The sequence below is a fragment of the Protopterus annectens genome, chromosome 15.part0, assembly GCF_019279795.1.
Source record: "Protopterus annectens isolate FY-2018-M chromosome 15.part0, PAN1.0, whole genome shotgun sequence".
NCBI lineage: Eukaryota > Metazoa > Chordata > Ceratodontiformes > Protopteridae > Protopterus > Protopterus annectens.
This window is the reverse complement of record NC_056749.1, coordinates 132,976,181-132,987,875: the sequence shown is the minus strand read 5'-3', so window position 1 is coordinate 132,987,875 and position 11,695 is coordinate 132,976,181. Positions and strand designations below refer to the sequence as shown.

Below are 11,695 nucleotides of genomic sequence, written 5' to 3'. Positions count from 1 at the left end.
ATGGCACATGAATCTTCAGAATTATCCTGGAAAGGACTGAATATGCATAAAGGAACATTCCTGACCATGGGAATGAGAATACATCTATTATCCAGGTCTGCCTGCAAGAAATCCTGGATTTGAAAGGAAGCAAACAGATCTCTTTGAGGTGTCCTCAACCAGTGGATCACTTCCTAGAAAACCCCTTCATTCCATTTCCATTTAAGAGGGTTTGTCCTGGTCAGCTTGTCTGCCACTACAATTTACTGTGCTGGAATACAAGAGGTTTGGTTAAGTGCTTCCTCCCACACTATCATAGTCAGTCTGCACAAAGAGTAAGACTTGGTGCCCCCCATTTATGTAAAACATAACTGTAATGTTATCTGTAATGGTCCTGGGGTCTACATATGAAGAGATTTTATAATGTAGAACACAGCTAACATTTCTGAGATTTTTGTGCTTTGATCTGCCTCAAAGAGTTCCATAGGCCTTGCACTTTTACATCCATAGAAACTAGTCGAAAAGCAACATTTGAGGTGTCTGCTTTTACAGAAACCTCAGGGACAGGAGGAAAAAAGGAGAGACCTGGATTTAAGAGACATTTGCTGTCTCCACCAGAGCATTTCCTTTTTGACAAAGCACAAAATTGGAATCAGAAATTCTAGAGGATAAGAATATGTTGCATCCATGTGTCTTTTTAAACACTGAATTTTTCACATGCATAACCTGCTAAAAGGAATCATGAAACTCATAGAAGCAATGAACACCAGGACCATGAGCTACACTTGTCAAAGCCTGATACCGATTGGAAAAGCTCAGGAAAGTTTCCAGAGAAGTGTCTAGAAGGCACCTCGAAACACAATCCTGTGTAAAAGAGTGAAGAAAAATTTCTGAACCTTTAGTTGGAACTTTAGACTGATAAGGAGATAGAAACTCATTTTAAGGACTCCTGACTTCTGGGAAAAGACTCTGCAAAGTTAAGTAAGTTGTCTAAATAAGGAAATATATCAATGTCTTGCAATCTGCAATGCACTTTCACTGGAGCTAGACACTTTATAAACACCCTTGGAGCTGCAGATAACCCAAAGTGTAATACAAAGAACTATTAACGTGACCGAGACACACAGTCTCAGAAAATGTCTGAAGGCTGTGACTATATGGATGTGATAAGCATCCTTTCTATCTAAATTTACCATAAAACTCAAATGAGAAAACACCAGTAACAGACTCTGAAGGGTCAGCATTTTAATCTTGGTAATTTCACAAACAGCTTGAGAAATGAAAGATCTAAAACCGACCTCCATGACAGCTTTTTCTTTTTAACCAGAAACATTCTGGAATAAAAGCCTGTCCCCATTTGATCTAAAGGCACTGGCTCGATGAATCCTAGGTTCAAGCAAGTGTGGTAGAACCAGAGGACAAAACTGTTTGGCGGGTGGGATGGCTTTCCCCGAAAAGAGGTATGTATATATCAAGTGCCAACTGTAACCCTCCTGAACCACTTTTAGCATCCAAGTGTCTGATATAATTTAAGGGGTGATACTGACAGCCAGTTCTAGGATAGATTTAGAGATATATGGGGAGGAGGGAATGGGGGAAAGACTGCTGACACAGTAATACTGAAGGACTAGACTGTCCCCTTTTCCTGAAAGAATCCCTGAGAAAAACCTCCTAGAATATCCCCCAGACCCAATAAAGATGGTTCCCCCTTGCCCAGATCATAAACTAACAGCCACAGATGACATGGCTAAAGAGACTATACCAGATGGCTGAGGCACTGTCTCAACCTGCAGTAGTGGCAAAAGCATCTTAATTTTTTTTCTTTTTAAACCAAAGGCTAAAAAGGTCACACAAACCATTCAGCAAAAATTGCAAAAAAAAAAAAAAAAGCCAGGCTAGAGATTTCACTGTGTGACACCATGTAAGCCAGTGGGATATATGCAAAATGACCCTTAGGTACGTCAGGAGAAAAGCCAGCAGGAATGGAGTAAGCACCCATGCTGTAGTCGAGGAAAAGGCCTGAATGCTGGATAAGAGCTACTGGGAATGAGTCGGCTGGAAGTAAGCTGTCAGACACGTGTTCACAAGCAGCATACACACTTACACTTTGTCACTCAGTCCTTTTTAAAAGTACAGCACAAGTAGTACACAAATATCTGTCAGAACTCAAAGCCTCTTTTCTGAAGTGCCTTGGTAAACAGAAGGTAAGTTGTCACAAAGTGTACAAAAGCATTCAAGTTATAATACTTTTCCTGCCCTGTAAAATACTAAGTCATTAAAACCTACACAATTAAAATTCCACAGAAGGGGTACATCTTTACCACAGAATTAGCACCCAATATTGAAAAACAAGCCCTGTAACAAAAACATCAGTCTCTGACAGAAAGTTTCCAATATTGTAGAAATGCTGGTTTCTTCATGGGAAATACCAATTTTAGTCATAAAATAAAAGATATACAAATTTTCTTAAAAGGGCAATAATTTGTGTGTGGAAGGAGATTTACCATCAAAAAAATGAAGTTTGAAACAGTTACTACTTCAATGAAACCTCAGAGCTGCTTCTGCGCAGAGAGTCAATTAAGTACTCAAACTGTCTACACTCTGGCTAGCCCCTTGTAGGGAAATCAGTGGTAAATCAGCAATCAGTGTGTAGGCATGGGAGAGAACCAGAGCTTTGTGAAGCTGGTTAGTTTTATCTTGGGGAAGGATGCAACCCATATATCTAATATCAACTGAAGCAGTGAGTATAATGAACATATACATGCAGTGATTAGTCTTGGCAAGGTAAAAGGATTGTCTAACAACAGTAAATACATGGTAATCAAAGCTCAGCACATTGTCAACAAAAACTCCCTAGCCAATAATAACAGAGTTAACTTTCAAAGGGGTGGTAGGTACATGGATGCTCAATTTTGCCTAAGAACACTGCTACATTTGGCCACAGTCCAGACACAACTTATTGGTGTGTGTTAGTTCCTTCAGATGAATCTGGAAGTCAGATGGGGAGTTAATGACTGCTCCAATTTGCAGTCCTCACCAAACTACAGGTCCTTCATGTGAGCCTTGACATCAGAGAAGTAAATAACCAAGAGAAGTGGCCCTAGGACTGACCCTTAAGGGTTATCACTGGTAACTATATTTTTCAACGACTGCGTGCCTCACACACTAATTCCATCAGTTAGTCAGTTTGCTATCTAGTGGTAAGATACAGATTTACATTTACTTTGACTAGCTTGTTGATAATGCCAGAATGTGGGATGGTATCAATGGACTTGGTTAGGTCCATGTAGACAGTGTGAACTGATCTGCCTGAGTCTAATGCAGTGACATTTTCAAAGAAACCCAACCAGTTCAAGATCTGCATTTAACAAACTGGCCTGGGTCCAGGACTTTTAGACTGCCTATGCTGTTGCTAATAATTTATCTTATTACATCTTGTAGACCAGTAGGGCAGCAAAAACTATAGCTGTACAGGTTCACCTCTTGCCTTTTACTAATTTGCTGTTGCTAGAAGATGCTAGAAATCGAAATCGGATAGCTATTTGCTGGTAGTAGCACACAGCATATCTGGGACTGCAGAACCACTGTCAATGGCAAAAGCTAAAGTTGCTGGGTAAAGAAGCATAAACAGACTTGGCAAGTTTGTTAGACAATAACTACATGGGCACATGTGAAGCTTAATCATTTTTTTTTCTTCTTCTTTCTTTATATTGGCAGGGTATGCTGCAAATTTCCTGCAACAGTTGTAAGGAAGACATTCAGACAGTGTGAAAAGTAGGAAAGAGTACAGAACTCAATAGCATGACACTCAGCCTCAAAAGATACCAACAATGTTCACAAGGGTATGGGGGTCTAGGAGGATGACAGCTGATTTTTTTGTTTTAGCCAGATGCTGAGTAAACTAGGAGAAAGCTTACGAGATGGACCTACTTCACAAGTCTTCTTGAAGAATGACCACTAATTATATATATATATATATATATATATATATATATATATATATATATATATATATAATTAACTTTTTATAAAGGCTACACTGAAGTTCTACGGCTGAGACTTTCCAAAATCCCCCACATTGCTTTACGGCTATTTTGTAGTCTTTATTAATAGGAAAATGAAGACCAGACCAGTACCTACCACATGTTCTAAGCTGAATGTTACATGAATGCATTGGCAAGCTCCATGATGTACTACAGTAGTCATACAGACTACAAGCATATGACCTAACAGAGGGAGCTAGAGTACTTCTTCAGCAAACAGCATCTAAGGTAAGAAAGACAGTAACAGGTGAAGATAAGGACAGGGGTGATAGAGAAATAACTGCATAGACTTGATAAAAAGCTTCAAAAGGTCATCTCTGTGGGAGACTTGGGATTACCATCTATGCCAGCGTAAACTAGATGCTGCATCCATCACTTTCATCAAGCAGTCAAAATAAAATGTTGATTTATAGTGTTACAAGTCAAATAATTTACGCTTAATATATTATGTCATAAGAGAGATTACTGACCAACATTCTTAAGGAAAGTGATGCTACAGAAATTGTTAGCCTTCTGGAACAAAGCATAATCAATAGCATAAATAACAAATACAAACCCAGGTGAAGAACAAGTGAGACACTTATTACTGCTATGACCAAAGAATGCCAAGTGAATGAGATCTAAAAACCCTACTATCTATTTTACCAGTGTGATGACTGAGTAAACCTACAAGTCTTCAGTGTCTTTTATGGGGTTGACCCAGAAGCACTGTCTGATTAAGTTTTAGGCAAATGAATGTTGACCGAGGACTACAGGATGAAGATTACTAGTAGCCCTTAGCCTGAATCCTCTGTAGTAAACTGCAATATTAGGGGCTTCTGTACACTTACCAAAAGTTTAAGATCAGTGAACATTTCACTCACTGAGTTTTAATCTTTGATGCTGACATTTCCAATTGGTGTTTTCAACAGCAAATCACTCCCAGTGTGGTTTATAAGTGTACTCCAGCAGAAAATCCTTTGATTTGGAAGACTTCCCCTTCTTCACGTTTGTGCAACTGTAGAGTTGGTGTACATATAAAGCTCATTGTGTGCGGATTCAAGTGTGTTTGTGGGTGGGGGAAGTCTGACCCCAACCCCCCCCCCCAGATGTGCAAGAAGACATGTATTCAAAGTTTTTTCTGAGAGCTTAATCCAGACCAGTTTAACTCGATGAGTTCAGTCCTCAATTAAATCAGAGAAGCAAGATTAGGTTGTACTTCCAAATTCATTAAAAGATCAAACCTCTTTAGAGGCATTGATTGTGCTGAAGTACTTATGACATTCTGACACATTTCCCTGACAGTCTGTTTGTCTCTTGCCACTCACTATAAACAGAACAGATATATGCAATCTGCATATTCATACCCGTTTCCTTTCTGCCTTCTGCCCCTCTATTGCTCTCAGTTTTTCACGATCAGCATTTTTGTTCTCTTCTTTACTCTGCATTTCCTTCTGCTCTGGACACCTGAATACACATTCATTTTGTCTTTTCAGTTCCTGCTCTTGTTTCTGACGCTAAAAAAGCAAAGAAAAACAGAATACTGAAACTAAAGCATGTTACTCTGAAGACGTTACTACAGTGGTGATGTTAGAATCAAATAAAAAACAAACAAACTTGAAGACACTTTTCCGAACAGTAAGATGATGCAAATTAAACATAAACCTGTAATCAAGTAAAACAACATCAACACCAGTATTCCAGGAGGAAGAATGTGATAAAAATCTGTAAGATTTTGTTTGGTAGTATTTTATGGGGGAGGCACCAACATCCAGGAAGACAGCTGTTGTGGCTATAATAACTAAAGAAGGAAAGATCCATCAGATCCAGCTTCATACACACTCATTTCAGTTTTAAACAATAATTATAAACTGTTTATGTCCACAATAGCTAAAAGAATGGCAAAGGGGTGCCAAAATTGACAGATGTGGATCAATGTGGTTTTGTAGAAGGGAGACAAACATTTGACATAAATAAAACAATGATGATCCAGAAGGAAGCATAACGTTAAGAAAATACCACTTTTGTTGCTGGGTCTTGATGCACAGAAAGCATCTGACAGAGTAAGCAACTGGGATTTGATAAGTAGGGCAATGGAAGCATTTGCATTACCTGATAAAAATAAGATTAATTAGGAGGGTACATGCGGTATAAGAGGCAAAAATTAATTAAGAGGGATCCTCTCTGATGAGTTGTGTCTGAAAAGAAGAACCAGGCAAAAGTGTCCTATTTCTCTTTATTTGCATTATATTTAGAGCCACTGGCAAAGAAAATAAGGGACTCAGTAATTCAATTATATAACTGGTATGGTAATCAAGAAAACTTGGCTTTATTTGCAGACAATATTCTGAACCTGATAAAGCCAGAAAGGGACATCAGTGTTGTGGAACATTCTGAGACAGTTTCAAGTCTTTTCGGGATATAAAATTAATGAGGGTAAAAAATGAAGTTATGTACTCACCATAACATTCCATGTGTGTTGTTCATCTTGCCTTCATTCTTAACTGGTTGGGTTCAGAACTGATCCTAGGTTTTACAAACCTCGAGGTCTTCCACTACCTCATGGCTGAAAAACCCTATCCATCATGCCCTAGGAAGGCTCCCCAGAACTTGTTTGCTGATGTAACAGATACTAAAAGAACTATATGGTAACTCAAAGAGCAATGAAAAAGGTCAAAGAATAAGAAGTTATGTACCTACCATAATGTTCCATGTTAGTTGTCTTCTGCTCGCCTTCTTTCTTGCTGGTTGGGTTCGGAGCCGATTTTGGTTCCACTGTTCTGAAGAGTCTGTTCCGATGAGCCACCCAGGATTGAGGTGCTAGGGACGCTTGTCCCAACCAGCAAGAATGAAGGCAAGATAGACAACTTAACATTAAGAAGTTATGTACCTACCATAACGTTCCATGTTAGTTGTCTTCTTCTCGCCTTCTTTCTTGCGTCCCACCCTCCATCCCCCTATCCTAGTAGACCGAGAAGAGTTCCCTATGTTTTTCTCACTGGCTGAGTCTTCTCTGGCTATTCCTTCTGACTAGTAGTCTCTCCAGTAGGATTTACGCATTCTAGGACAGGATTCCTGTTATTGTTATTATTATGTCTGCAGTTAGACTTACCAAACGAGATCTGGGTATCTAGCGCCAGGCATCATGGGATATAATAGGGGGGCCTCGAGCCAGTAAGCAGCTCTCGAGCTTTTGAAGATGGCCAGGTCGGAGCCGAGGATAGTCTCCGAACCCAACCAGCAGGAATGAAGGCGAGATAGACAACTTAACATCATTATCTATCAATTGCAACCGCTCGGTACTCCAGGAGCCAATGGCTGGGGGAAAGGAGGGTGGGATGTAAGATTGAAGGTGAGATGAACAACACACATGGAATGGAATGGTGAATACATAACTTCTTTATGTGATGATGTTCTATCTCGCCTTCATTCTTAACTGGTTGGGACAGCGTCCCTAGCACCATCTTTCTTGGGTGGATCAAGGGAGAATATTCTTCAGAACAGTGGACCCAAAAGAGGCCCGTTCCTACAGGCCAAATCCACTTTGTAATGAGGGATAGAGGTATGAGGCCTTTCCCATGTTGCTGCAGCACAAATGGTATCAATTGGTAGTCTCGCCCGAAAAGCAGAAGAGGTTGCTATCGCTCTTGTAGAATGACCCTTTACTTTGCTGGGGAGTTCTTTGTTTTGAGATTTACAAAAGTGAAAGTAGTACAATCTGATATCTATTTCGAAAGTGTGACTTTAGACATAAAAGTACCTTTCTTAGATTTGAAAATGATACAAATAATTGGTCAGATTTTCTGAAATCCTTTGTCCTATGTAAGTAGAATCGTAGTGGTCTATGCACATCTAGTTGGTGTAGCATATATTCTGTCTTGTTGCCATAGTTGGGGGAAAAATGGTAGTTCTATGGATTGGTTCAAATTAGATTCAGAGTATACTTCGGGTAGAAAAGATGGGTTTGTTTGTAGGGATATTTTATCTTTATGGAAAAGCATTTGGGGGGCTTCATTGACAACGCTTGTAGTTCTGAAACTCTTCTAGCAGAAGTGATGGCTATCAACAGAATCGTCTTCTAAGTCAAATACTTCAGATCACAGAATGATGCAGGTTCAAATGGGGGAGAATCAACCGTGATAAGACAAAGTTTAGGTCCCATGGTGCTGGAGGGGCTTTTATGGGTGGTCTTAAGATAGTGCCCTTAAAAAACACCTTGCAAAGTCTGTGGGACATCACACTGGGCCCGGATTCACCCAGGCGGAAATTAGATATCGCTGCTAACTGAACTCAAATCGTAGCTGCAGCTGCACCTTCATTAAATAGCTTTGCTAAGAATTCAAGAATGGAAGCTATAGGGGCAGAGAAAGGGTCAATGCTATTATTTAAGGCCCAATAAGAGAATCTTTTCCATTTAACTCATTTATAATTTCCTAGTTGAAGCCTTATGAGAAGAGATCAAGATACATTTTACCGATGGAGAAAGGTCAGGGAGCCTGGCTATGTTTGGAATCTGAGAAGCCAAGCTGTCAATTTGAGGGTTTGAAGGAAGGGGTGGAGCATCCCTGTTGTACGAGTCAGAAGGTCCGGAACTGGGTCCAGAATCCACTGCTCCTCCTGGAGATGTGGCCAAAGGAAGGGGAACCAGATTTGATATGCCAGTGTGGGGCAACGAGAATTACATTTCTTCCCAAGGAACTGGCTTTCTGGAGAACTTTGGGTATTAATGGAAAGGGAGGAAAAGCATACAGGAGACCCAAGGGCCAATCATGAAGAAGTGCATCCCTTGGTGACACCCCCGGAGGGGGGGGGGATTAGGGCAAGGTAGTTGCTGCACTTGGCATTCATGGACTTGGCAAAAAGATCACAGCAAGGCTGGCCCCATTTGTGGAAAATTATTTCTGCTATTTCTTGTTTTAGGCACCACTCTTGAGGCATCAGAATCGCTCTGTGAGTTTGTGTGCTATCATGTTGGCTTTCCCCAGGATGTGCATTGCTATCAAAAAGTGTTGGGAGGAGGTTGCCCACTGCCATACTTCTCAGGGCCTCCCAACAAAGGGGTAAGACCAGGTCCCACCTTTTTTATGTATCACACAAATGACATGTCTGTCTGTATTGCAATAGTTCCCAGCGGAAGAGCGTCCTGAAGTGTTTGCAACACTAGAAGCACCGGGCTCATCTATAGGACATTGATGTGCAAATGGGCCTCATGATCTTGCCCCCCCCCACTACCTGGGAAGCGTCTATGGTCACTGTGGTTAAAGGTTGTGGGAGAACAAAAGGTCGACCTAATGTCATACAAGTGGAATGAAGCCACCAACAAAGGTCTTTTTTGCAAGATTCCATTATCATAATTTGGTGGGACATGGGTGGTTCCTGCATGGAGCACTGAGTGAATACTAGCCATTGGAGGATTCTTAAATGCAGACATACTAAAGGAATCACGATTATTGTTGCTGCCATAGTCTCCAAGATTTTCAGGACTGTTCTTGCTTTTACTTCTTTTTTGTAAAGTAGGTTGTTGACTCTTTCGGGAGGAAGTTTTACCATCATTTTTGTTCTATCTAGATGTGCTCCTATAAAAACAATACGTTGAGATGGCAACAAGGCAGATTTTTTGTAATTTATTGTGATTCCTAGGTGAGAGCAGAGCTATAAGGTGGTGTGTCTTGCTTTCATTAGTAGATGCTCAGTGGTGGCGGTTAGGAGCCAGTAGTCTAGGTAGGGAAACACTCTGAATCTTAGGTATCTCAAGTGAGCCATGACCACTGCCATACACTTTGTGAACATGCTGAGACCAAAGGGCAGAGCTTGAAACTTGTAGTGACTGGCTCCCAGCAGAGAGTGCAAATGACTCCTCGATTGCCTGCCCATTTATATGTAGTAGTACGCATCCTAGAGGTCTATAGAGCACATCCAATTGTCTTGTCCCAGAAAAGGGAGTATTAACTGCATTGTTACCATCCGGAACTTCGACTTTCTTACTGACTTGTTTAATTTGCTCTAATCCAGGATGGGTCTCCAGTCCCCTGTTTTCTTTGGAACTAAAAAGAACCTCGAGTAAGTTCCGGATCCTGTTTGGTCTGCGAGGACTGTCTGAAGGACTCTTTCTTGTAGCCTTTGTATTTCTATAGTTGCCTCTTCCCCTTTGACTGGGTGAAACATCTGGGATTTTTTTTTATATTTAGGACAGGAAAAGAAAAGGCAATGGACTAGCCTTTGGATATGATGCTTTGTACACAGTTGTCTTTTGTTATTTTTAGCCAGGTTTCTGGGTACAAAGATAAGCGACCCCCAAATGCCCCCAGAGATGGACAGGCGGGCCTCCTTTCAGGAGCACTGAAAGGGCTTACCAAGGAAAGATTCCTTGTTGCCCTGATTGTGCGGACCCCCCTGTGCTACGTGGCTGCCATCTTCCATTACTGCTTCACCCTCTGCCCCTGGGGGGAAAATCACCACATGTGTCTTGGAAAGCTATCTGGGATTTTCAGAACCACATTATTCCTCCCTTTTGACTTTTTGGATAAGGTCTAGAAGGTAGGGAAAAACAGACCCCCCCCCATGGCAGACAGTTTTTCCTTCTTATTCACACCTGGTCAGTGTGTGTCTTTGACTTTTGGTCTGAACAGGGACGAGCCATCAAAAGGGTAGTTAAAAGAAGATTTAAAGGGCTCCGCAAAGTCACACAAGTGCATCCAAGAATGTCTCCTTAGGGAAATTTCTGATCCCGCTACCCTATTTGCTCTATCCTCTGCATATGAACCGAGTCTCATGGAGGAGTTGACCACTGAATTTAAAGTGGAGAGCGGAGAGAAAACCTTCTCTGACATCCCTTCAGCTACTAAACCTTGGAGAGCATCTCCTAGCTCCTTCAGGAGATCTCTCTGAAGTCTGGTAAAATGGGTAAGATAATTCAGGGATCTAAGTGCAAAGGTCGCTGAAGAAAAGGTGCATTTTCCTTATCTGTCCATTGTATGAGACTCCTTGTTCGGTGAATGGACAAAAGAAGAAGTCTCTGAAAGCTCCTTTTTGGTGGCCGCCACAGCCACCACCACCATAGCATCTACTGGGACTCCCTTTGTAAGAAAATGTTATCCGTAGGTGACATTATGAATTTATCTGGCCTCCAAGGAATGGGCTCCACTGAGTCTGGAGACTCCCATACCTTTCGGCAAACTAGGTCTATAAGTTTGTCGAAAGGCAGAGACACCCAAGTGGTGGAACGGAGAGACTCAAAAGCCTTCGGGTATATGCTCTCCTCCTCAGATGGGTTGATGGGGTTCCAGCCACCTCTCTAAGTATTTCCAGGATGTCTGCGAAGGAGACATCCTCAGAGGGCGACTGTGGAGACCCTTCTGACTCATCAAGATCTGTATCAGATGTAATGGGACTCCTCTGGGGAGTCTAAATCCTTCCTCTTGCATAGACTCTTCCAAGGGACCTCTTCAGAAGGGTATTCTGGAGATGTTTTGGAAGAGATGGGTTCACCCAGTGGGGCATCCTGAGGATTAGGGTCTCCACGTCTCTGTGGAACCAGTAGTGCTGTGACAGACACTGATGCCTTTGGAAGAAGAATGTTTCGACCTGAGAGAGGACTTGTCTGTGGAGGCAGCACTCTCCTCATCACCTCGACCCCCCCCCCCACCCCTGGTCCAAGGAAACTCCCAGCTCCAAGGAACCAGATGGCATTCACA

At 41.6% G+C, this 11,695-nt stretch overlaps 1 protein-coding gene across 1 annotated transcript in view; it reads right to left on the bottom strand.

Moving 5' to 3' along the window:
- The window catches only part of NRK (Nik related kinase), a 2,110,367-nt gene that overhangs the window by 994,903 nt on the left and 1,103,769 nt on the right, over positions 1–11,695 (bottom strand). Inside the window, exon 13 of the mRNA XM_044057244.1 lies at positions 5,369–5,518. Coding sequence (XP_043913179.1) covers positions 5,369–5,518 — 150 coding nt within the window. The remainder of the gene's footprint in view (positions 1–5,368; positions 5,519–11,695) is intronic.